We start from the raw sequence: 22,942 nt of genomic DNA, 5'->3' as shown, positions 1-22,942 counted from the left end.
GTCACCGTGCATACCCTGGGGGGCATGTGTCCCCCAGATTTGTGCATTGGGTGAGGATGGGCTGCTGCTGCAGGCTCAGGGCCACAGGCTGCACCAGCTTCTTCCCAGTGGGGACTAGGGCTGTGCTTAGAGTGGGGTGGGTGGTGGTGGCACTGGGAGGGACAGTTAGAGGGGGGCTACACCCACCCTAAAATTTGCCGTAGTCCCCTTCTGTAGCCCCCTCTCCCAGTGCCACTGCCACCAACCCTGCCCTGAGCATAGCCCCAGCTCCAAGCACTCAGTGGGCAGCTTATCTTCAATCTGCACACATATCTAGGGGCCACATATCCACCATTCCTTTCCTGGGGGTGTGCGCAGTGGCAGGACCTGCCTGCTGGATGAGCCACAGATCTGTCCCGCACTTCACCCCACCCCGATCCAGCTGTTCAGCGCCTGCCCCTGCCCTAGCTCTACTGCCTCCTTCACCATGGAAGCCTCAATCTGCCCCCCTACATCCCTTCCCTCCCCCACACCCCTTCCCCTCCACAGACTTACCAGCCAGATACTACTCTCCAAGCTGCCAGGTTGCATTCCTGGCCATGTGCATGCTGTGGCTGTATGCATGCAGGCAGCATTTATCAGTGACATTTATCAGACACATTAGCCAAAAAAAGCTAATTGCCAATAATGTCAATTTTCCTTTTTATCAGTGCCAATACGATATGGACTGATATATCAGTGCACCTCAAATATACAGGTATCAATTGAACACAGTGTTTTATTGATATAGTTACAGTTTTAAAGCAATTTGGAAGCCTACCAGTACCCCAATCACTATAATAAAATAAATTCTAAATACCTATATATTTTGGCATTTGATTTGGGCATTCCTTATGGAAAACCAGAGCTCCTACTGCCCCCCTCACTCACCATGACATGTGTCCTGCTGCAGTTGTCCTCCCCACACCGCTTTGTGGTGCTGAGCAGCCCTGATATGCTGCTCATTCCCAAGGCACAGCCCCCCCCCCCCAGCCTGCTGGTGCCCCTAACATGTTGCCTACCTCCCCACTTCCTCACTTCCAGCAGCAGCTCCCCACTGCACCAGGATGCATGTGCAGCTGTCTACCCTGCTGCTTTGTGGCTTTGAGAAGTGCTGACCCCTTCTGTTCTGTTCCCTGCCCCTGTTGGCAGCAATAAGGGCTAGATTCCACTTTTAGGGGGGTCTCATAAGTTCAGCTTTGGCTTCCCCACCAGGGCCACCCAGAAACCTGGGACAGCTAGATTTAAACTGGGGTGTCCTGAATGAACAAACTTTTCCTTTGCAAGCAATGTACCAACAAGAGCCAGGTTTATTAAAGGACAAAGGGGAAAGAAACACAAACTACAGCTTAAGGAATGTTTTTGGTAGCTGTGTTGGTCTTTGACAAAACAAGTACAGCTTAAAGCTTAAAACTCTAAGGCTTAAGTTCTGTAGTCCGTAAAAGGTAGGTAGGTAAACAGCTGTAAATAAAAATGACTGCTTTCTTACAACCTCTTAAGGTCAACTAGCTTCAGATGCTCATTTCCAAAGCTTGCTTAAAACTTTATGCAGTTGTAGTATGTGCAGAGGGAGTGGGGCAAGCAGACTCCCGGGGTCTTTGGGATAATGGGAAGCTGGAGGCATGCCTGCTGGAGCTGTGAATGGGTGAAAGGCTTGGGCAGATTCCCTGGCTGGGAGGGAGTGGACTGTGAAGAAGTACCTAGGCAACCCCTGAGGTTTGCGGGGGTTGGGGCCACAGCTGAGACCACTCTGGCTGCATCTCTGGGTTTGGGGGATGGTTTATGGGGGCTGGGGGTGGAGTTCTTTCTACTCCACCAGCCCTACCAGCATGACCTGTAACCCCCTGTCCTGATACCGCCAGCCCTGCCAGCATGACCTGCAGGCAGAGCCAGCCTTAAAGGTGGGCAGTGAGGGCAACTGCCCAGAGCACTAAGTGGGGAGGGGCATCACAGCACTCTAGGGTAGGGCCCCATCTAAGCTTGGGTGCAGGCAAAAGCAGTGAGGTAGGGTGCAGCTCCCTCCCCCACTGTTTGGGCTTGGTTGCTGCCATGCCCCAGCCCTGCTGTCATTGCCAAGGGTTGAGGGCAGTGGCAGCAGCCAGGAACTGCAGGCACTGTGCATGGAGCAGTCCCTGACCTGCTACAGGTGACTGCAAACAGCAGCAGCAACCTGGCACCCACCCTGGCCCCTAGCACAGGACAGGGTGCTCTCCCAGCACCGTAGCAGCAGAGTCCCCTAATTGCAGTGCTGCACTGTGGCCACATCCTCTTCCCCACAGGAGTGGGTAATAGGGCAGGTGCCCTGGCTCCTCAGCTTTGCTAGGCATGCAGGCAAAAAAACCTGCCTGGCTATCTTTCCCCACCCCCTGGCAGTGTCAGCGAATGCTACCAGAGCTCTCCTGAGTTGGTCTGAGTGCTCGTAGACACCTCCGTGCTCCCCTGACCCCCCTACCCACACACCCCTGCTCTGCCCCACTGGTTACTCCCACAGCCGCTACCCCCCCCCCCCCAGAAGTCACCTGCACCTGTACCCACACTAGCCCTCAGCCCCCTGCAAGCCCCGAAGGCTCCAGGAGGAAAAGTGAGTGGAGAGTGTCAGGCCTCACCCCTCTTCTGTCCTTCCCCCTCCCCCTCAGGCAGGGCTTAGGGTTTCGTGCCCTTTTTGCAATAAGCTTTTGCAGGCTGGAACTCTGCCAGCCTGCACAGAGCTCTTTGTAGAAGTGACAAATCTGTGGGTATCTCTGTTAAAATGAAAAGTCCGCATTTTTCTCCGTGAAAAGGGAAAATCTTAATTTTTTTCTGTGGAAAATGAAAAACCCAGATCCCTGGTCTTGAGACACCACAATGTCCAAAAAAGGCAAGATGTTTGTTTGCAAGCTGAAATGAATAGCGGTGTCTATACTTCTAAATGTAAAATTGTACCTCTGTAGCAGTTGCAGACTTAACCTGTCTAGTATCTGTTGTAGTTATTTTGAATATTGTTAATTTAGTTTTCTAATTTTTGGCTTCCAAATTTAATTCAAATAGTACTAAAACCTTTCTTTCACTGTTTTGATTCCTCAGACAATTTAAGCAACTTACAAAGAGCTTGCTATATCTTCTACTTAGTTTTAGTATTTCTTAATTCTGAAACATAATCACTTCTTAGATGCAGATTTTATACTTCCATTTATTTCTTTTTCTCCATTTAATATAATCCCTAATCTTTCCAGAGGTTTGAAAAGGTTAATGTTGCATTGGTGTCATTGATGTGTCAAAAATGTTATTCCCTTATCTAGGAAAACGTCTGCAAAGTATATTTATAACATGCCAGCTATTCTTCATGCCCAAATGACAGTCTTGCTTACATTTAAATTGCAGTATGTAAGTTTTTAAGAAGATTCAAAATGGTTATCATAGACTTAATCTGCTTAAATTCTTGCCTTTCAGGAGGTAAGGCACTATATGTTTCATAATTTAAGTACTAGGATCCTGCAAATAGGTAATGTGCTGCAAATTCACATCCTAGCTTACTTTGCAGTTATGTTTCCTTTACTCTAATAGCTCTAATAACTCTTAATAAAGGAGGGACAGTTATTATTTATTAATCTACATTGGGTGTTAATTGCTCTGAGCAGTGTATGACTTGATTTTTGAGGGCAAAATTTTTCCATGCTGAAGGCTTGAACAAAAATTAGATGTGTTCTGCTTATAAATGTTCCTTGATATCATCTAACAATTGGCACAAAATACATTAGTTGCCTCGTTTTTCTTTCTCAGAAGCATAATAGCCTTAAACTGGGTAGAAAGATAACTGATTGTTTTCAATGTATAACTGATGGAAATAATTTTCTTCTTCAGTGCTTGCCAAACTCAGTTATGTTGGTGCTTATTCATTTATATATATGCATATACCCTCAAAGAAAGGACTAGTCAAGGTATGGAGACTGAGAACCTCTTCCATAAAAAGACTGAAGTTGAGACAACATGGAGAGAAGTGGGGGGTGAGGATATGAGAGAGAGAAAGGGTCCTTGATGCTTGAGAAGTAGGTGGCAGTTCCAGGTGCAAGGGAAAGTATATAGTAGAGTGTAAAAATCAGATGGAAGCAGTAATAGGGAGATGTCTAATAGGATTATTTTTTTACAAGGAAGTAGGAAGAAACAGGTGAAAGACTGTATTGGCATGACATGATTTCATTTGAGAAGATAAGTGATGCAAGGTATTGTGTTTTTTTGTGATCCGTGTACTTTTCTTACACTAATATCAGTTTGTTTAGAAGCAAATATGTTAGAATATCTATGCTTGTCATATAAAATACAGTATATCTTGGCCTTTGACCTGGGATACCATTCTGAATAGGAACTTCCATGTTGACTTGACTGCAACAGGAACTTACGTTCCACAACGTGCTCAGTAGGGTGTGTTCAGATGTTATGGGTCTCCTCCTATGAGCCCAAATTAAATAGATTATAGTACTGTACAAAAATGTCTTTTAAAATGATCCTTTAAAAATATTATATAGTCTGTTAGTCTCTTACTTTTGGCATATTATTTTAAAATAGCATCTGTCCTTCTCCATAAATGGTAGACATCATAATTTATTTAAAATCTCTTCTGACAGAAGTCTTGATTCATTACTTTCACCTCAGGAAATGTTAGTATTAGAATCAGTTTGCTGTACCCTGTATGTCAACAGAATCAGAATAGTTTCAAGCAAAAATAATTATGGTTTTACATACCTATATATAACCAGATTTTTTTTTAGGGTATCAGCATTTGTTCTCCTTGTTCTCCTTCATAGCTACCTCCTTCTTACTCTCATGGGTTACAGTTTTTATTTGTTTTTTCTTCCTGCGTAAGATAAAAACTAATAATCCTTGCGATGAAAGAGTTGGTGCTAGAATACTTAAGAAATTTGTTAGAGATGAGAAAAAGAAAAATCCTTGTTGAAATTTTAAGCCCCAATCAACGTAGGACAGATGTTGTGAAGAGAATACATTTTCCTCATCTTCATTTTTATTACCTATCATTAAACCTTCAGCAGTTATTTGCTTGGTTGAAAAAAAATGCAACCCACTCTAAATTTACCATGCCAGGAGATGGTGCCTTCCAATGCTAAGCTACTGCACTAAGGTTACCTTTTGAACCAGAAACATTGTAGCTATTCTCACATGGCACTGAGAGCAAACTACTTACCTCTTGTGTGCGACACGGCTAAATAGCTACCTGAGTTGTTGCATGAATGCAACTACCCAGCTTTCTCTTAAGGAGGTGGTCTTTGTAGATCAGCCTTGATGCTGTTGCCTGGTATTTTGTTCGTGGTGTGGACATGCCCTGAGAGAGATATGCAGCCTGTATTGATGGTCCATCTGCTTCTATAATGTTATCAAGGACCTTCCTGTAGGTAAACAACACCCCTCATTAAAAGTCCGCTCAAATAGCTATTACTTGTCCTTCTTCTCAGCTTGTCTTATGCAGGCTCTATTAGGAGGTAAATGCTTAAGTGAGAAAAGGGAATAATCATTTTGCACCATAATTTTTTTTAACAGTGATGGAATTTAAAATCTTCCCAAAGCCTAAGGCTGTTTATGGACTGTACCCTGACTGGAGCTGGAAGTACTTGAATGCAAATAATTTTTCACAATAGGATAGTTATTGTGTTGTCATGCCTGTGAAATATCCTGTCTAGGCAGTATAACAGTTCTAGGTTAAAGATGTGTCCTGATGATTTTAAAATGTTATATTTTTGTGTGGGTGTGTATTGATCTGAAGTTGGTAATGGAGCACAACCTTGAAATTTGTTATGGACTTTGCTACAGTTAAACAGATTTATGTGGAATGTGCTTAGACACTGTGATGATAGGCAGTAGTATAAAACCCTAAAATATCTGACTACCACAGGCTTGAGCGCTGAAGGAGGAAAAAAATGGAAATGCCTAAAACTTACACAAGAGTGCACAGATACGTAACTAATATTTGTAAAGCATCTTTAGCTAGAAATAGGAAAGCTGAGAATTCCTCCTCATCCCCACCCTGTGCCTGAAGTTATAAAAATCCTGCGTCTAGCTTTGGTGTTATTTAAGATAAAACTTAGGCCTACTACTGCTAGAGGACTGAATACTTCTTCCCTCCATCTAATGTGATTTTTGCTTGGATAGGAAGAAATGTTTCCTTGACACGTTAATTCTTTTTAAGCAGTAGCTACCTGAGGTCCCTCAGGAATTTGTTAGATGCAGTCTTGGACTGGATTAGTAAGAAGAGTATGGGTGAAATGATCAAGAGCCAGAAAGTGCGTGAGAAACACATTTTTTATCACAAAGCTGTGCAATTCATAACATAGATAACATTCCCTTAAGTGTGGGTGTTTGAGTGAGCTATATATATCGTTATATAAAATATGGGTGATTTGCATTACATCCATGAGAGGAATGAAAATGCAAATAAGCCAGCTGTACTATAGCAATGTATGAAAAGCTAAAATTCTCAGTTGTTTGTAGAGTTGATTGGGAAAATTTCACCAATTTTTAAAATTTGAGACTAAAAATTATATTGACATTTTCAAATGGAAACTTTTAGGAAATATTAATTTCTTTTTTAAAAAAGAGGAATATCAAAAATTGAAATATTCACCTTGATTCAGGACAAGAAGAAATATCAGATTATAATCATTTTCCTAGAACTTAAACGATATATTTTGATGAAGTGTAAGTTATTGTCTTCTCTCTGTATTCTGGCTATTAAAATGTATTTTACCAAGTGCCTTCGCAATACCATCTTAAATGGTATTTAACTTCAGACTTTTCAGAACATAATGCATCTCTCCCTCAATTAATTTTAAATGCAGATAAATCTATGTCAGTTTATGAGAAAATATGTGCTTGGAGGTAACGTATGCATGTTAGATTGGTATATTATATGTGATATTTTTGTCTAACTCCATTATATTTTTTTTTGTGTACAATCTGCCTTTCTCATTTGTGCAAGCTACTGTTGTTTTTGTATTAATGGTAGATTGTTATTTTGGGAGCCATGAAGTAAGGGAGAATCAGAATAAGCAAGAGCTCTGTTGCATTACCATTGTTTTAGAAACAGAGGACATGTCCAGATGAGTGCACATGTGCCTGTTGCCCAGCCTCAAACCCCTTTGAGGTTGGGCAACAGGCACGTGCAGGAACAAAAAAATATTCCCCGCGCTGCAAGCTTGATTGCCCAGAGCCAGTCCTCCAAAAAGAGACACTGGTTTTGGCCAGAGCATCTCTTTGGTGTTCTTGCTGCCCCTGGCACTGTCCAAGGTAAGTTGGGGGAGGGGGGAACAGGGGCCGGGCCGGGTAACACAAGCTGCCTGGGGCCTGCAGGATGCAGCTGCATGGTCCCCAGGCGGCTCATGCTCCCAGACCCAGCCCAGTGTGCAGGGACCGTGCAGAGCTGAGCTGCATCCTGCTGGCCCCAGGTGGTTCATGTTCCCTGGCTCAGCCTGTGGGGACTGCATGGAGCTGAGCTGGGTCCTGCTGGCTTTGGGGCTGCTCATGCCACCCGGCTACCAGGCAGCACAAACAGCCCCAAGGCCAGCAGGACCTGGCTCGGCTTTCTGTGGTCCCCGTGCACCGGGCCAGGTCCTGCAGCTATAGGAAAGGCTCAGCCGTGGCAGGACCTGGCGCAGCACATGGAACCGCATGCTGTACTGGCTCCTGTCAGCATGGGCTGGGCCCCAGGGCAGGCTCCAACCTCTGCCCCCTGTGCCTGTGAAGGGGTGAGGACCTGGCCCAGCCCCAGCCCCATGTGGCTCACTAGTCGGGCCTTGCACTGGAGCCGTGCGACCCGCTTCAGTGCAAACCCAGACTAGCAAGCCTCAGGGATCTGGGTCCAGCCTGACTGGGCTGCAGAGGGGGCCCAGGACCTGGTTGGGCCTGGTGCATGGTCCCTGAATGCCGCACTGGGTCCTGTCACCATGGGCCCAGCCCAGCTAGGCTGCAGAGGGGGCCCAGGACCCGGCTGGGCCTGGCACGTGGTCCCCTTGTGCTGCACCAGGTCCTGCTGCCACAACACCAGCCTGGCTGGGCAGCAAGAGCTGCCCCAGGGCCAGCAGAACCAAGCTGGGCTTGGTGCATGGTTCCCCTGCTGCTCCTGTTAAAGGTTAGTTATGGGCCCTGGACAGGGAGGCTGGGGCCCTGTGGAGGATAGGGGCTGTGGCCCTCTAGGGTGGAGCTGGGACCCTGGGTGGGGGGGCTTCAGGGTGCCTGGGACCCTAGGCAGGGTGGATAGGACCTTGTGGCCCTTTAGGGGTGAGCTGGGACCCTGGGGGGGGGGCATTTCATGTGGGGGCCAGGGGACCCACCCCTCCCGAGCAGCCCCCACACAAGTGCCCCCACACCTACAGTGCCCCCAGCAATTGCCCTACTCCTACCCACAGACCAACCCACATCCCCTCCACAGCCCTTATCACCCCCTTTCTACAAACACCACATCCCCCCAGCACGCATCCATCATGCATGAAGAAAACCAAAAGCACACATCAACACACACAGGTATTTAGAATTTATTTTTTCATGATGATAGAGACACTAGTAGGCTTCCAAATTGCTTTAACATTGTAAATATACCAATAAAGCATTGTCCAACTTATCACTGTCTCTCTGTCTCTCTCGATATACGTGTGTGTGTGTGTGTATCGAGTGGGTTTTTTTGCTTTAAATGTGTAAGAACATGGATTTTGGGGTATTTTAAAAAATGGATTTGGGATGCTGCTGCAACAGTCCAGCTGGCACAAAGGATAGTGTTCTCAGGTATCAATTGGCTGGGCTCCAGAGAGCGAGTAGCCCCGAGCTGCTTGCCAGGACAGCTTTTTGTATGGATGGGGCCAGAACAGGGCAGCTTTTTATACTGCTGGGGACAGCACAGGTGCTGGCCCCAGGCTGTAGCTCCCCATGGCTGCAGATCTGGGAGGAGCCAGGTAGGGTTATTTTGCCGCAAGTGGCACAATTTGCTCCACACCAAAGTCCATGTTCAAGCATGTGCGCTGAGGCAAAAAGCCCCGGCTCAAATTTGCACCGCTTCTATTTGAGCTGCTGCGAGCGCACATGCTTGCATGTGTGGACATGCCCAAGGAGTCAAGCAGAATGGCTGTGAATATTCCTTGTAGTTCAAATTCAGTGTTAAGAATACAGCTTGAGTTACTGAGTTTTGAGCTCTTACCCTTAAGGATAAGAATGACCTTAGGCTGTGGATCTATTACTATGGCTTTTATAACCATAAAAGACCCCATGGTTTCTTGTATGCATTCTCTGAGAAAGGGTGATGCTTAGTATATCTATGTACAGACTTAGTGCTATGTCATAAATATATTGTGAGATGATTGCTCTGTTTTTGCAGCTGTACCTTTCTCGGTATGTACCACTCTCGGTCTGCTAGTTTATAGTCTGAGTGTATCTTCAGTGAACAAGCTTGTAGTTATAATCAAGCAATGACGGGTAAGAGTATTCTATATTTTGTAAGTGCTGATTTTCAGTGAAATGTAAGCAGCTTCTATTTTTGTTTCTCATATGCAACATCTGTATTTCAAACTGTTTCAATGATTATATGATTTCTAAAATTCTGTGTTTTAAAAATCAGATATTTTTTTCTAACAGCCACACCTGACATTTCATTTGGTCTGTTAGGTGGAAACAGATGTCACCTTTGTTATACTGGTGGCACAAAGTGAAAGAAATCAGACATCCATAATTTATGTTGTGCTACAAGTGCTCACATTTGTGACCTTGACAGAAGGTAGTAATAAATTGGGCCACTTTATGGGGGTCTATGTCTGTTTGCTTATGGCAGAAATGCTTGGGCAGCATGAAACTGCCTGAGCTCTCCAGCTTTTGTGGGGTAAGGGATCCAGTTCGTGGGCTTGATAGGCCCAGTTCTTTATACTCCAGAAATTCAGCACCCTCAAGCATTGGAAGTACATGCCTTGGTTTTTTCCACTTACCCAGATGTCTCTCTCCATGTGTGTTAAGTGTTGGTAAGATGAGCCTGTAAAATCTTATCTATGTTTGGTACTGATTTGTAATCAGAGTGGAAGTAGAGCAACAGTCAAATCTGAAAAAGTATTAGTTTTATTTCCATTGGCTAATTTTCATGGTCCTGATGTGCATGTAATCACTAACTGGGGTGGATATGACCTGGGTTCCCTATATACCTTTTGTAAATGGACTGAAGTATTACAGTTAAGAAAAAAACACCCTGCTATCTAGATCCATATTCTCAGCTTTTTATGAATGATTAAACAAACCATATTCAGGACCTAGAATTTGGGGTTCTGCAGTATTATCACATGTTCATATTTACTTTATTTTTTCTCTCATTTATTTATTTATTTGCCTGTATGATAAGGTGTTTGTGCTTTATGGTTTGGAATTGCAATAATGATGTGGCAAGAAGGGCACATATCATTTATGCAAGCTTCTACAGTATATTTGTCAGCTCTGGAGTTTAACATTTACGTTCATATATTTTTAATTGTAAAGCATGAATAGCTATTTGGAAATGTGATTGGTACATGCAGCTTTTCGTTTATTTGAGTAGTTTGATTAGCTTTTCATTGTTTGGACTTAGAGAACAGTTAGATTGGGTCTTAATTAGTTTTTCAGTTACCACAGTACTGGGACCAAAAGCATGTTCTAATCATTGAATATGCTAACAGAGCACCCTTGTGGAAATCTGAATCATGAAACTAGCCCACCAGCAGGGAATTTCTTGCCAGGTGTTAAAGCTTTCAACAGTTACTAGCTAGAGAAATATAATAGAATCACAAAAAGAAATTGCCACTAATTCCCCTTTTCAGACAATTGAAAACTGAGGGCATGAAGGGTTAGAGGTAGAAAATACAAACACAACAACTCTAGGCTTTAGAGAATGTTAAGAGATTGTTGGGCTTTATTTTTTATTTTTTTAACTGGTCAAAGATTATAGCAATTTTACAAAAATACATTTTTTTTGTAGTTTTCTTGACAAATATGATTTTTTAAAATTGTTTTTGACATTTCTTAATGGAAAATTTGTGCTTTTTCAGTGTATTATCTGGACATATTGGCAATTTCTTACAGTTTTTCACCGATATTTGACTGTTCCATTGACCAAACCTTATTTGATTGGTCAAATACTCCACCCTACTTGGTAGTACTTGAAACAAATAATATGTTTCAATTAACATTAGGATAAACTTATGATTAATACACAGTAAATGTTAGTACTACAGGGGATACCCATGGTAGTTAATGATATAATATTCAGATATGTTGAGTGACAGCAGTTTCCAGGAGGTATTCAGCAACTTTGAAAATAGTTAAGAAGATACTATGTTACATGTCTATAATGTGCATTTGAACATTCAGGCTAGTTACAGACAGTCAAAAAGCCCAGTTGATTCAATTGTTGCAGGTTAGTCTAAACTGCACAGATTAAATTGAAACAGAAGTGAAGAGACATTTAACTTTGATTCAGGAAATGCAGCCACATGCCTGCAGTGGTTCAGGCCAGAAGGCAGGAGGTGCTAGAGCACAGCTTTTTAGCTGTGTGTTCACTTCCTCTTCCTGCTTCCCCTGAAGTCTCTGAGATTTACAGTTCACAATCACAGCAGCAGGACTCTGCAGGGTTGCTTATCACTTCCTCTTCTTGCTTCCAGGTGGCTCTGGGATTTGTAGTACACAGTTGCAGCCAGCAGTAATTCTGAGTGGGGGAAGAGATGTTTAATGCTCCCCTCCCCAGCCCTAGACCCCAGCCCAAGTTTGCCTGGCGGGGCAGTCTCCCCTCCGTAGACTGAGCTGCATCCCCAGCTGGGCTTGCCCCCTACCCAGCTCCCCTTGTCAGCCAGCCCTCGATGCTCCAGCTAGGGAGCAGAGGGGTGGGGCTAGTCCTGCTTTCTGGAGCAGACAGCCCTTTGGCTGGAAAGCATGCTGGGATGAGGGGTGGGGGGCACTGTGATTTAACTTGAATCAGGAAGGGGCCTGGGACAGAAGTTTCATAAACTGGTTTGACACAAATCAGTTAACTCTGATACTGCATTCAACCAGGTTTATCTTAGACCAGGTTTGGCCATTTTGGAGCTGATTGATGTGCATTGAGCTTCTATTCTGTTACAAGTGTGCCCTTGGGAGCTCTTGCCTTGCCCACAGATTGTGCCAGGGCTCAAGACTACAAATTAATTTGTATAGCTGCCCTGCCTAATAGATGAATGCTTTAAATGTTCAGTACAACACTTGTACCAGCACTAACAAATCTGGGTGCTGTATCAAGGCTCAAGTCTGTTGATTCTTCACCTTTCAATGAAATCTATGGTCAGAGAAAACTTGAAGAGTTCATATTCCCATTTTGAATTTGCTTATGACCATAAAATGGCAATAATTTAATCCAAACTTCATGGACTGGGTTTTTTTTCCCCAAAGAGTTAACTCATTGAATTTAGAAACACTACAGTTATTTAGTAGTGTTTTATCTGTTGTGGCCTTATGTCAAAGAATGTTATAATTAAAAATAATTTGTGTGGGGGATTCATTTTGAATAGTATACTTGTTCAAATACTGAATTATACCTGATGTCATATTGCCTTCTTTTCTAGTGCAAAACACTTTCTGGCGTCTGTGACCACATTATCTCACTCTCCTCTGATCCTCTGGTTTCCCAGTCTGCGCACCTTGAAGTGATCCAGCTGACCAACATCAAACCAAGTGAAGGGCTGGTAAGAAGTACGCAGTTAATCAAAACCATCATCCAGGACAAGAAAGTTAATTCTGTAAATAAGAATTATAAATGGGGGAGCTGGTAGGCTACTCTTAAAAAGATGCAAATCAATTAATTTTCAAATAGCTAGGATAACTGGATTGCTATTTCACATGGTTATCTATTGTATAAAAATGTCAGGGAACAGTAGGAATGAAAGAGAAATACTTGCCATTTATACCAACTTCTGAAATACTTTAGATTTTTCTAGGATCTTGATATCTGGAGGAGATTTTAAATTAAAATAAATACACGCCAACATAAAGTTTGAGTAGGTTTATACATAAGGTTGTCAAGCTCTGGAATTTGTTTCATATATCTCCCTAAGAAATAAAGCAATTTTATAACTTATTCTACAGCACTTCCCAGGAGAGAAATAGGATATTAAATCTTATTAAAAGATCTCTGCATGCTTGAGTGAATGGTTGTAAAAGACCAATGTAAAATCTGAGTGCCACTCAAAAGTTGACCACTATTCCTTGACTTATGCAAGCATTAACAACCACTGTATTAAGGAAAAAAACACTGTTAAAGATAGATATGCTGTTTTACATCACAAATAGTATTGCTACCTACCAAACTTTGGGCAACCAGAAGATGTCCAGAATATAATGAATTATTTTTTTAATCTAGAGAACTTGCTTTTACAAGTTCTTTTATTATCTACACATATCTATGGTACATTTAATTGTGTGGAGATGTGTAATGCCACACTCTTTGTTGTGTAATAACACCTATTTTTTAGTTTTTTGTTTTGTTTTATTCAGGTTTTTTTAATCAGATTTGCCTTGACAAGGTGTTTAGATAAATGATTGATTTGCTATATGTATCTTCAGGCAGTAGGAATTAAAATAAGAAATTTTATTTTGAAGTGGTGAATATTACCCCATCCTTTATTTTTTTCATTGCCTTCCATATAATCTCCAAATCCATTTAAAGTTGCCCCCCAGGTTTTTACATCCCCAGAGACCCTTGCCACACTACCAGTTTGACATCCTGTTATTTTACTTTGCTGCTTGCTTGCTCAAGTCTACCATTCTCTCCAGGAGACATGAGGACTCTCTCTCTGTCTGTTGGTCTCTCGGTCGGTCTGTCTGTCTGTCTCTCTGTTCCTGCTTTCTAGAGCCCTTTCCACATCTTTGTCAAGCAGATGCTGTAAACAGTATTTTTTTCTTCTCTGCCCCATTACTGCACAGGGTTTTCCACCATTTTCCCTTAGTTAAGTCACTTTTTTTTTCACAAGGCCAAAAGTGAGTGAGAGAAGCTTTTTTATAATATTTATTTATTTAGTATATATGCATATTTCCTTTGTTTCCTTTTCCATTTCTGTCATTGATGTGGGAAAACATTTTCCCCTTCTTTGTGGGTCTGTTTTCCTTTTCAGTCTGTCTTGTTGATATATTATAAGGAAGGGCACTTTCTGCTTATGTGTTTGCAAGACAATAGCATCATGATCTTAACTAGCTCCACACAAAAAGTATTAACTGTAGGTGTACAAGGCTTAGCTTTGTAATACTTTATTACTGTTTCCTCCTTTCTGCCTTCCTTGTCCCCATTTCCCTGTTCTGTGTCACTTTGTCGAGACTGTAAGCTCTTTGGAGTAGGGACTGTGTGTTATGTTTTTCCGCTGTTGGCTTCTAATGCAATTTCGGAGTTAGTAAAGTAGTAATCCTAGTATCTGATTATCTTTGTTAAATCATTTCTTACGTTCTTCATAAAGTTTGTCATATTTTGTAAAGGTCATCTGTTTAATAATCAACAAACATGTTCTGATTTATTATAATTAGCACTTAACCTAGAATTTATAATTGTCCATAGCTATGAGTGACTTCTTAAGGCTGATAAAGAATTCTGCATTGAGGACCTTTGATCACTCTGTTGGATAAGGAGCTTGATAACTTCTGGACTTAATCAGACCTTCTTTTAAGGCCTGTGCCATAACAGAGGTGGGAAGATTGTATTACTTTTGGAGTCTGGAAACATTCAAGAGTTCTGCACTTGTTGCCTTGTTAAATGAATGAAGTGTTGAATATTACAAAACTGGAAGGACTGTCTCCCGTCAGCATAACAAACAAACATGAATGGCTCATACCTTTGAGGATAGGATTGTCCACCAGTTAGCATGATATAAACATTTATAGTAGTTGAGGAGGATGTCTATAAGAAGTTAAACTATTGGAAAGGAGGAGGAGGAAAGGGAAGAAGGAAAAAACAGCAATGAAATGAGGGTTATTTGATTTTCTGTGGGATGCAGGGGTTCTGTTCTTAGGATACAGGGGTTAGACAATGTATGTAGAATTGGTTTGCCACGGGTGCAAGACGAAGGAGGAAACATTTTTTTAAATTGAAATTTTGTGGATGAAAGAACTACAGTATTGTTTTTATGAATATACTTCCTAAATTATGCATACAAATGCTACTGAAATGTAATATTAATATATAAATTAAAAATATTAAACTGATTTAGTGTATTTTGAGGAAGGAGAAAATTCCTGTGAACATTATAGGACCTCTGTACATTTATAGGACCACATAATCCTAGAAAAAAAGGGGTAGAAGGGACCTCAGGAGATCATCTAGTCTACCTCCCTGCTAAAGGCAGGATCATCCTAGTCTAAGTCATTCCAGACAAGTGTTTGTCCTTCTCTTAAAAATCTCCAAGGATGGAGATTCCACAACCTCCCTAGGTAATCTGTTCTAATTCTTAACCCCACTCAAAGTGAGAAAATGCTTACTAATCCACCTGAATTTCTCTGGTTGCAATTTAAGGCAGGTAGTTACTTCTTGTCATGGGCCCTGTAGCCACAGAGAATAATAGAATGTCACTATCCACTTATATCCATTCTTCAAGTATTAGAATAGAAGACTTATCAAGTCCTACCTCTGTGTTCTTTTCTTTAAAATTGCCAGTTCTTCCAACCTTTTCTTGTAAATCATGTTTCTTAGATCTCTGATTTTTGTTGCTCTCCACTGGACTCTTTCTAGTTTCTCTGCCTTCTCTGAAGTTTGGTACCCAAAACAGTATTCAAGGTGAGAACCTCTCTGTGCTGAATGGAGCTGAAGAACTATTCCCCTTGACTTCTAGGAGACACTCCTGCTAAAAGAACCCAGTAGGCTGTTCGCTTTTTTCCCCCCAACAAAAGCATGCTATCAGTTTGTATTCTGTTTACACTCCACTATTAAACCCCTACGTCCTTTTCTGGAAAAACAGAAAAAAATGTTGTATTTGCGGCATGATATCAGGAATTTTTTTTGATAATGGCTAGAACTTTGTGTACCATAGATTTTTCATTTCCCCAGGCTGGTGCTTGATTTTGGGTGCATAGTTGGGTGCATAAAAGCATTCCCATGGCTGTGTTGCTGTAGGAAGCATATAAAAAGCAAAGGTGAAAATGGAATTGTTGAGTACAGATCTCTTCCAAAAAGCCCTCACGTCAATTAAAAGCAGATGCCTTTGCCACACATTTGCAGAAATATCCCTTTTGGGGAAAGGCTTTAAAGTTGATTCTTCTGTATCATTGGGCAGAATGTAACTTAGGGCTTCTTACTGGACTCTTACTTATATAGCAGTGACATGATATTGACTAGTTCAGTTGGTAATGTTTCATTTATAGGAAGCAGAATTAAAAACATTACAGTTTGTTGAGAAAAGTGGTCTCGGTGCTGTAAAGAACCAGAATATCACATGGATTTTTTTCCAGAAGAAACGCAAGTAATTGGATTATAGTATGAACATTTTTCAAGCCTTTCTAAAGGTTTTCTTGCATGGTTTTTATGTATAACTCTTTTATTTTAAAGGTTAATATGGCATCAAACCCAGGTTCTTGAATATCCAGGAATAATGCAGAAATATCTATTGATTTCCAGATTTTATAGCTCAGTATTTCTTGTTAGTGTGTCTTTCACTGTTCAGATATTGTTGAGTTAAACAAGTTACTATGTGATTGAAGTCCTAGTTGTTCCTACATGTCAGGGCTGTCCAACTGGTGGCTTGCAGTGGGTTAACTTAAGGCATCCAGGATCCCTGAGATGCTGTTCTCCCCATCACTCGGGCTGCAGCAGCAGCCAGGAACTCTCGGCTCCACCTCTCTCCTCTGGCTTCTATTTCCTGCCCCAGCCTAGAGAGTGGTGCTGGGTAGGGCAGCAGGTGGCCCCGGGGTCCAAAGTTTGCATTGGAGTGGCCCATGGGGTGTACGGCCCCCAATTGTGTAGAAGTTGGACAGCCTTAACATAGGGTATCTCTTTTGTATAGAATTGGGAATTTTATAGGTTAATCTTACAGGTAATAGATGGGGTGCTCTTATTTCCTTTTTCTAGACAAAACTCAAAATTACCTGTAGGAGCTCCACAGAAATCATGTGGAAAATAAATAGAACAGAGCAGAGTGCAGTAGTGTCAGTGGTGTAACTCCTGGAGGCTAGCTAGTAAATTTTTCTGAGAGTCCAGGTTTATTCATCCAAGTCTCATGACCTGAAGTATTGGATGAGGGGGAACTTCATGAAGAAGATGTTGGAAGCTGTATGACATTTGATGATCTTACCAAAGCGCATCTGAATTGGAGAGTTGACTACATCATTTCTCGAGTTTGCTTGTTGTGCATCAGAGGGGCCTATATGAACTGTTCTTGACAGCTGTGGGGAAAAGCTTTTGTCATATGATCTTTTCAGTTAAGAAAACACCCAAAACAAAACAACCCCCACCTTGGATACACAAGTTAACCTTAGCTATTATATTAATTTGATGCAATGAAGCCTTGCTGGATTACAGGTGTCATATAGTGGTGGGCTTAAAATAATTTGCCTTGTAACCCCCCTACTCTCATCACAAATATGCAGACCTCACCATTGATCTGAGTGTGTCAAGGAATTTTTTTGGAAATCCCTTCCTTTCCCACCCTCTGCTGTCCCTTTAGCTGAATATCACCCTTTTTCATTTCTGGAAAGGAACAGAATGCAAGGGATCTGCAATCCTTTCCTCCTGAGATTCGTGCAATCCCTAACATATGACCTTTTCAGTGGAAGAGTTCAAGTACAATTGAATATGTGGCAAAGTTTATAAGTATCTTGCTGATGTTGCTCAATCTAGTATGAAAGATGGACTTGAAAGATAATACATAAAAATACACTTTATATACATTAATTAATTTGTGTCTCCGTCAAAAAAAGCATCTGAGAAGACTGTTTATCCCAATAATATTTAGTTCTTGGCTTAAGCAAATTCCCTGCCCTAATATCTATTGTTCTCCAAGGTTCATTAACTGGATTATCTCCCAGAGTATGGATAAACATACTTTTAACCTCTTTGAAAGGAAAGGAGGACCACACACCAGCTGTTATGATCTGTCTGTTATATCTGCCTGAGTCTATGGTGATGCAAGTTAGCTAAATTACCCTAACTTTGACCCTGAATGAAACAGGTTTAAAGTTGTTATGACTTTGCCACATGTATATTGCAACAAAATCATGCATCTGTAACTGCTGCATCGTAACAGCTTATGTCATTATTCTTTGATAAAAATACTCAATTTGTCTCTCTCTGTACCCTCAGTTTTGTTTGACCAAGCTGATTCTTGAAAATTCTCTACAGCAGTGGTTTTCAAACTTCCTAAAGTCACAGAACAGCCACACTCATGTCACTTTGCTGCTGCAGAGCCCCTGCCCCTAACCTGAAGACTGAAACAGAGCCAAGTGACCCAGGCTGGCAATGGTGGTACACTGCCTCCTGGTCCACTGCTGTTACCACTTTTTGCAGAACCTCTGATAACCTAACACAGAACCCTGTGGTTCTGTTTAATACAGTTTGGCCACCCCTGCTCTAGAGCAGTGGTTTTCAATGCGTGGCAGGCATGCCACAGGTGGCATAGGGAACCTCTGTGTGTGGCAGACCAGGAAGGAGACAGGCAGCACAGTAGTAGATAGGACAGGAAGGAGAAAGCAGAATAGCAGATCCTGCAAGGGAGTGCATGGCAGGCAACAGGAAACAGAGCAGCAGATTGGCAGGGAAAGAGGATTGGAGTGGTACTCAGAGAAGGTTTGGGGCTAATTTGTGGTATACCTGCCAAAAAAGGTTGGCTCCCACTACTCTAGAAGATTAGAGGTGCCTTCTAATACTGAAACATTGATGCCAACTTGTTCCAGTGCTATTGACAGGTACAGTCTAAACACTCTGAACATATGCTCAATTAGGGAAGTATTACAGCAGCATAGTACTGGGGGAAATCCCAAATCTGTAAACTTCAGTAGTTCCACATTTTTACAGCGCATTCCACATGAAACATCCTTTCAAAGCTGTGCAGGCCCTTTACCACACAATGGGCAAGTCTACATGAGACTTTTACTGCTAATTAGCTCCACAGTAAAACGTCAGTGTTTACACATACAATGCTATTAGGCTGCAGTAAACTAATAAACACTGCCATAAGATAGTACTGTCTAACACAAGTACTATTCTATGGTGGTGTTATTTAGTGTACCACAACACATGTATAGATGCTGAAGGGGCTTGCTAGGGCACAAGGGTGCTTCAGTGCAGGGGCTGTCTCCTGGCTAGCCTCACAGTGAAGCACCTTTGTACCAGCCAGCCCCTCTGTTGAGCTGGGTTGGAACAGCCCCCAACTGGCAGGCTGAACCCCAGAGCCTCCTGTCAGCTGGGGCTGCTCCATCCCAGCTCAGCATGCTGCAAACTGTGCCAAAATTTATTCAGTCAATTTAATAGCACATGTAGATGCACCCACGGTGTTCAAACATGTTAAAAAAAAAAAAAAAAAAAAAAAAAAAAAAAGTCTAATGAAGAGGAAAGGAGACAAAAGGGAAATGATCTTTCTCTCTCTCTCATTCTTTTCACATCTATGGGGAAAATACTATTTTATATTTTTTTGTTAAATAAAAACGACCTTGGACACATAAACTAACCTTAGCTCTTATATGAATTTGATGCAATGCATCCTTGCTGGATTATTTATAGGTTTCATACAGTGGGGACCTTAAAATAATTTGCCTTGCAACCCCCCTGTCCTCATCCCAAATATATAAAAACCTCACAGTTGATCTCAGTGTTGCAAGGAATTTTTTTGGAAATCCCTTCGTTTCCCACCCTCTCCTGCCTCCTTAGCTGAGTATTACCATTTTCATTTCTGGGAAGGAACAGAATGCAAGGAATCTGCAATCCTTTCCTGTTGAAATCAATGAAATCCCTAACATCTTCAGAACATGGTAAGCAATGAGTAAACATCAAGGTGTGCGAATCTGTCTCTCTAAACTTCTGATGATACTCATTGTTTACTCTTTTTTTTCCAGTTTTATACATGTATCTTGACTGCTTTGACTTCATAGAACTTGTTTATGGTGGTGATATGCTTTAAAATTACTCTCTTATTTGTGGTTTGCCTGCTTTTGCTTGGATTAAGGTTTTGTATTGTTCCAGTGTACCATTGCCAGTAGTTTTACCCAATTGTAAGCATGATTATATTGTTGAGTACAGTAAATGAAACTTGATTTAAAATAAAGCTGATTGTAAACTTTTGTTAGCCTTTCATGTTGATGTCAAAAAAATGAGAAAGCAATGAAAACTTGGTTATTTAAATGTTTACAGTTGAAAGGAATAGTTCATTGTTACTGTGAGCTAGAAGCAAGATTTTTCAGAATCAGGATTTTTCAGGGACTGTTCTAACTCTGCTGTCACTGAAGTCAATGAGAGCATTACTACACTAAGAGTTTTCAATATATTTATGTATGCTAAATTTTGGCACAAAACAGCCTAAGTGGTCTGTTCATTTTGATGCTGGCCTAGGACTCAAGAGACCTAGATTCATTGCCTTGCTCTGCCACAAAATTTGTGAATGATTTTGGTGAATTCACTTAGGCCAGGCCCATAAAGGTGTTTAGGTTCCTAATTCCCATTGGTTTGATTTCAGTAGGAGTTAGGTGACTAAGTAGCATTTAGCTTAATTTTTCTGTCTTATTTTCATAATCTGCACAATGACAGTGACAGTAGTTCCCTACCTCACAGGGGTGTTGTGAGGATAAACAGAGAAAAGTTCATCATGAAACTATCTAAGTTCTCTAAAGAAATAGGAAAGCACATGCCAAGTCAGAAATTAATGGAAAGACATTCTGTCCTGTTGAAACTATCATGATTTTTCCTTCCAGTCCAGGGTAGTGAGTGTGGAGTGAGGGAATTATGTGCTGCTACAAGAACTTGGGTAAGAGGGACGTTGGAACATACTCAGTAATGTAGAGATGATCTCTGCTTTGCCCTCCTCTAGCCATGGCAGTCTGGTATGAACAATAAGGACATTGTCCGTGACTTACTGCTGTAGACTGTGCTCTACATTTATAAAGTAACAGAGGGGTTAATTCTCAGTTCATGTCCGTCCTGAGGGAAACCCCAGAGTGCCACCTAGAAACATGTTCCACCCACCCGCTCTAGTTCAGTGTACATCAAAGACCAAAAATGAAGCAGTTGTAGCTGCTTTAGCACTGCCCTTAAGTCACGCCCAGAGTTGCCCTTGTGTTCTTTCTCAGGTAACAGTAGTTACAGTACCTAGTGCTGTTCTTCTTGGCATTCGCTCAAGATCATGCTAAACCATCTACACTGCCTAAATCCTGGTTTTGGTGCAAAATGAGGAGGAGTGAGTAGTTGGGATATGTTTCTTAGCAGTGCTCATGGGCTTACCACAGAGGCAGCATAGACCTGCCCAAAGGGTCCTTTTAGGGAATATTCACCTTAACATGCAATTTTACTTGTTTGTTTGTGCCCAATACCAAAAAAGCTGTGCATACCTCAGGAAATCCATGTGATTTGTTGGCAAATGGAGGGCTTGGTCCTTCTCACTGTCTTTGGACCATGGTGATCCCCCTTCCTGGCAGAGCCTTTCCACTGGAGTTCCTCTGTGAGGGATGCATGCCCGACTGTTGTGCCACAGATGCAAGGGAGAAAACAACATATCATTTGGGGGGGGAAATATCAATTATGTTTTCCTGGTAATACTAAAGGGCCAGACTGGAAGGAATACTCATCTGGCCTTTCCTCATTTTTGTAAAGTGGTCAAGAGAAAAGGAGGTGCCTCTCAATTGATTGCTTCCTCTCTCTCCTCGTGATAACAATAGAGCATTCTCCATAGAGAATGAAGAACATATGGAATGTGAGGATGCATGCACTTAATCACCTCTTTTGTGGTAGATACCTTGTCCCGTTTCTGATTCACTGGCTGCCATAAAAGTATTTGCCAATTCTGTCTAGGTGTTGACTTAAGGGAAGAGATTTGGGGGTACTGGTCCAAGCTCAACCCACAAATAAATATTTGTGCAGTTTTGAGATCACTCACGGTATGGTTTGCAGATCTTATGATATATTAATCTTTCTTTTTTGAAATTCAGCTTTTCATAATTCAGCTTTACAGTTAACTTACTTACATGACTGAGGCAGTAGTGGGTTAGAGCTATTTTTTCAGACACACAAAGTACTGGCTACCACTGGATTCGCATTTTGAAAGTTATGTTTGCAACCTTAATATCTAGAGAATTAAATTTTTAGGAAATCTTAGATTGTTATAGCCTTCAGAATAATGGCCAAAGCACCAGCTGGCACAAAACAGCTTTTAATTTTGCCTTGCTAAACAGATGCCACTGATGTGCTATTTTAGAGTGTAGGGGATTTCTCAGAAAAGCTATGAGCATTTACAAATGTACTGGTACATCTTTAAACTGCAACTAATGCATAGACAGCAGAATCACTCAGGCTCATAGTTTTCTTTTTTTATTTATTTATAAGAAAACACTTTTCTATCTGGAGAGGTATCCCTGATGGCATGTATAAATTTTTTGAGTTCTAAATTAATAGGACTTTCATTTTAAGATATACAGATGATGTTTTGGATGGAAATAGTTTGTGAAACACTTTACAAATTCTTTCCCATGATGTCTTTTTCTTAGGGTATGTACATTAAATCAACATATGATGGTCTCCATGTAATTACTGGAACAACAGAAAATGTAAGTATTGTTAATGCTGTGTGTTCAGGCCTGGACGCTTATATTTGACCCTGCATTTGGTTTATGCTTTCCCTCTGCTACAGGCAGTACTTTGCTTGTAAAAAGGTACTGGTTGGCTGTGAAGGTTCCCTAGCATGTCATAGGCCAAAAAGATTGCTTTTTTATTAATCTCAGAATTGGAAGTTGTTGGTCT

At 41.6% G+C, this 22,942-nt stretch overlaps 1 protein-coding gene across 10 annotated transcripts in view; it reads left to right on the top strand.

Annotated features, from left to right (window-relative positions):
* The window catches only part of CNKSR2 (connector enhancer of kinase suppressor of Ras 2), a 361,202-nt gene that overhangs the window by 143,008 nt on the left and 195,252 nt on the right, over positions 1-22,942 (top strand). For 7 of the 10 annotated variants that reach the window (XR_016444124.1, XR_016444125.1, XM_090062369.1 and 4 more), the window contains exons 6-7: positions 12,597-12,716; positions 22,690-22,749. Coding sequence is in view for 8 of the 10 variants with exons in the window: in XM_090062369.1 (XP_089918495.1) it covers positions 12,597-12,716; positions 22,690-22,749 (180 nt within the window). In the remaining 2 variants the exon portion in view is untranslated. The remainder of the gene's footprint in view (positions 1-12,596; positions 12,717-22,689; positions 22,750-22,942) is intronic. The other 3 variants (XM_090062378.1, XM_090062423.1, XM_090062405.1) reach the window with 1 other exon arrangement.

The sequence above is a fragment of the Crocodylus siamensis genome, chromosome 1, assembly GCF_052110815.1.
Source record: "Crocodylus siamensis isolate JL-2025a chromosome 1, ASM5211081v1, whole genome shotgun sequence".
In the NCBI taxonomy this organism is placed as follows: domain Eukaryota; kingdom Metazoa; phylum Chordata; order Crocodylia; family Crocodylidae; genus Crocodylus; species Crocodylus siamensis.
Note: the sequence above shows the minus strand (reverse complement) of the source record. Positions and strands in the feature narration are given on the sequence as shown.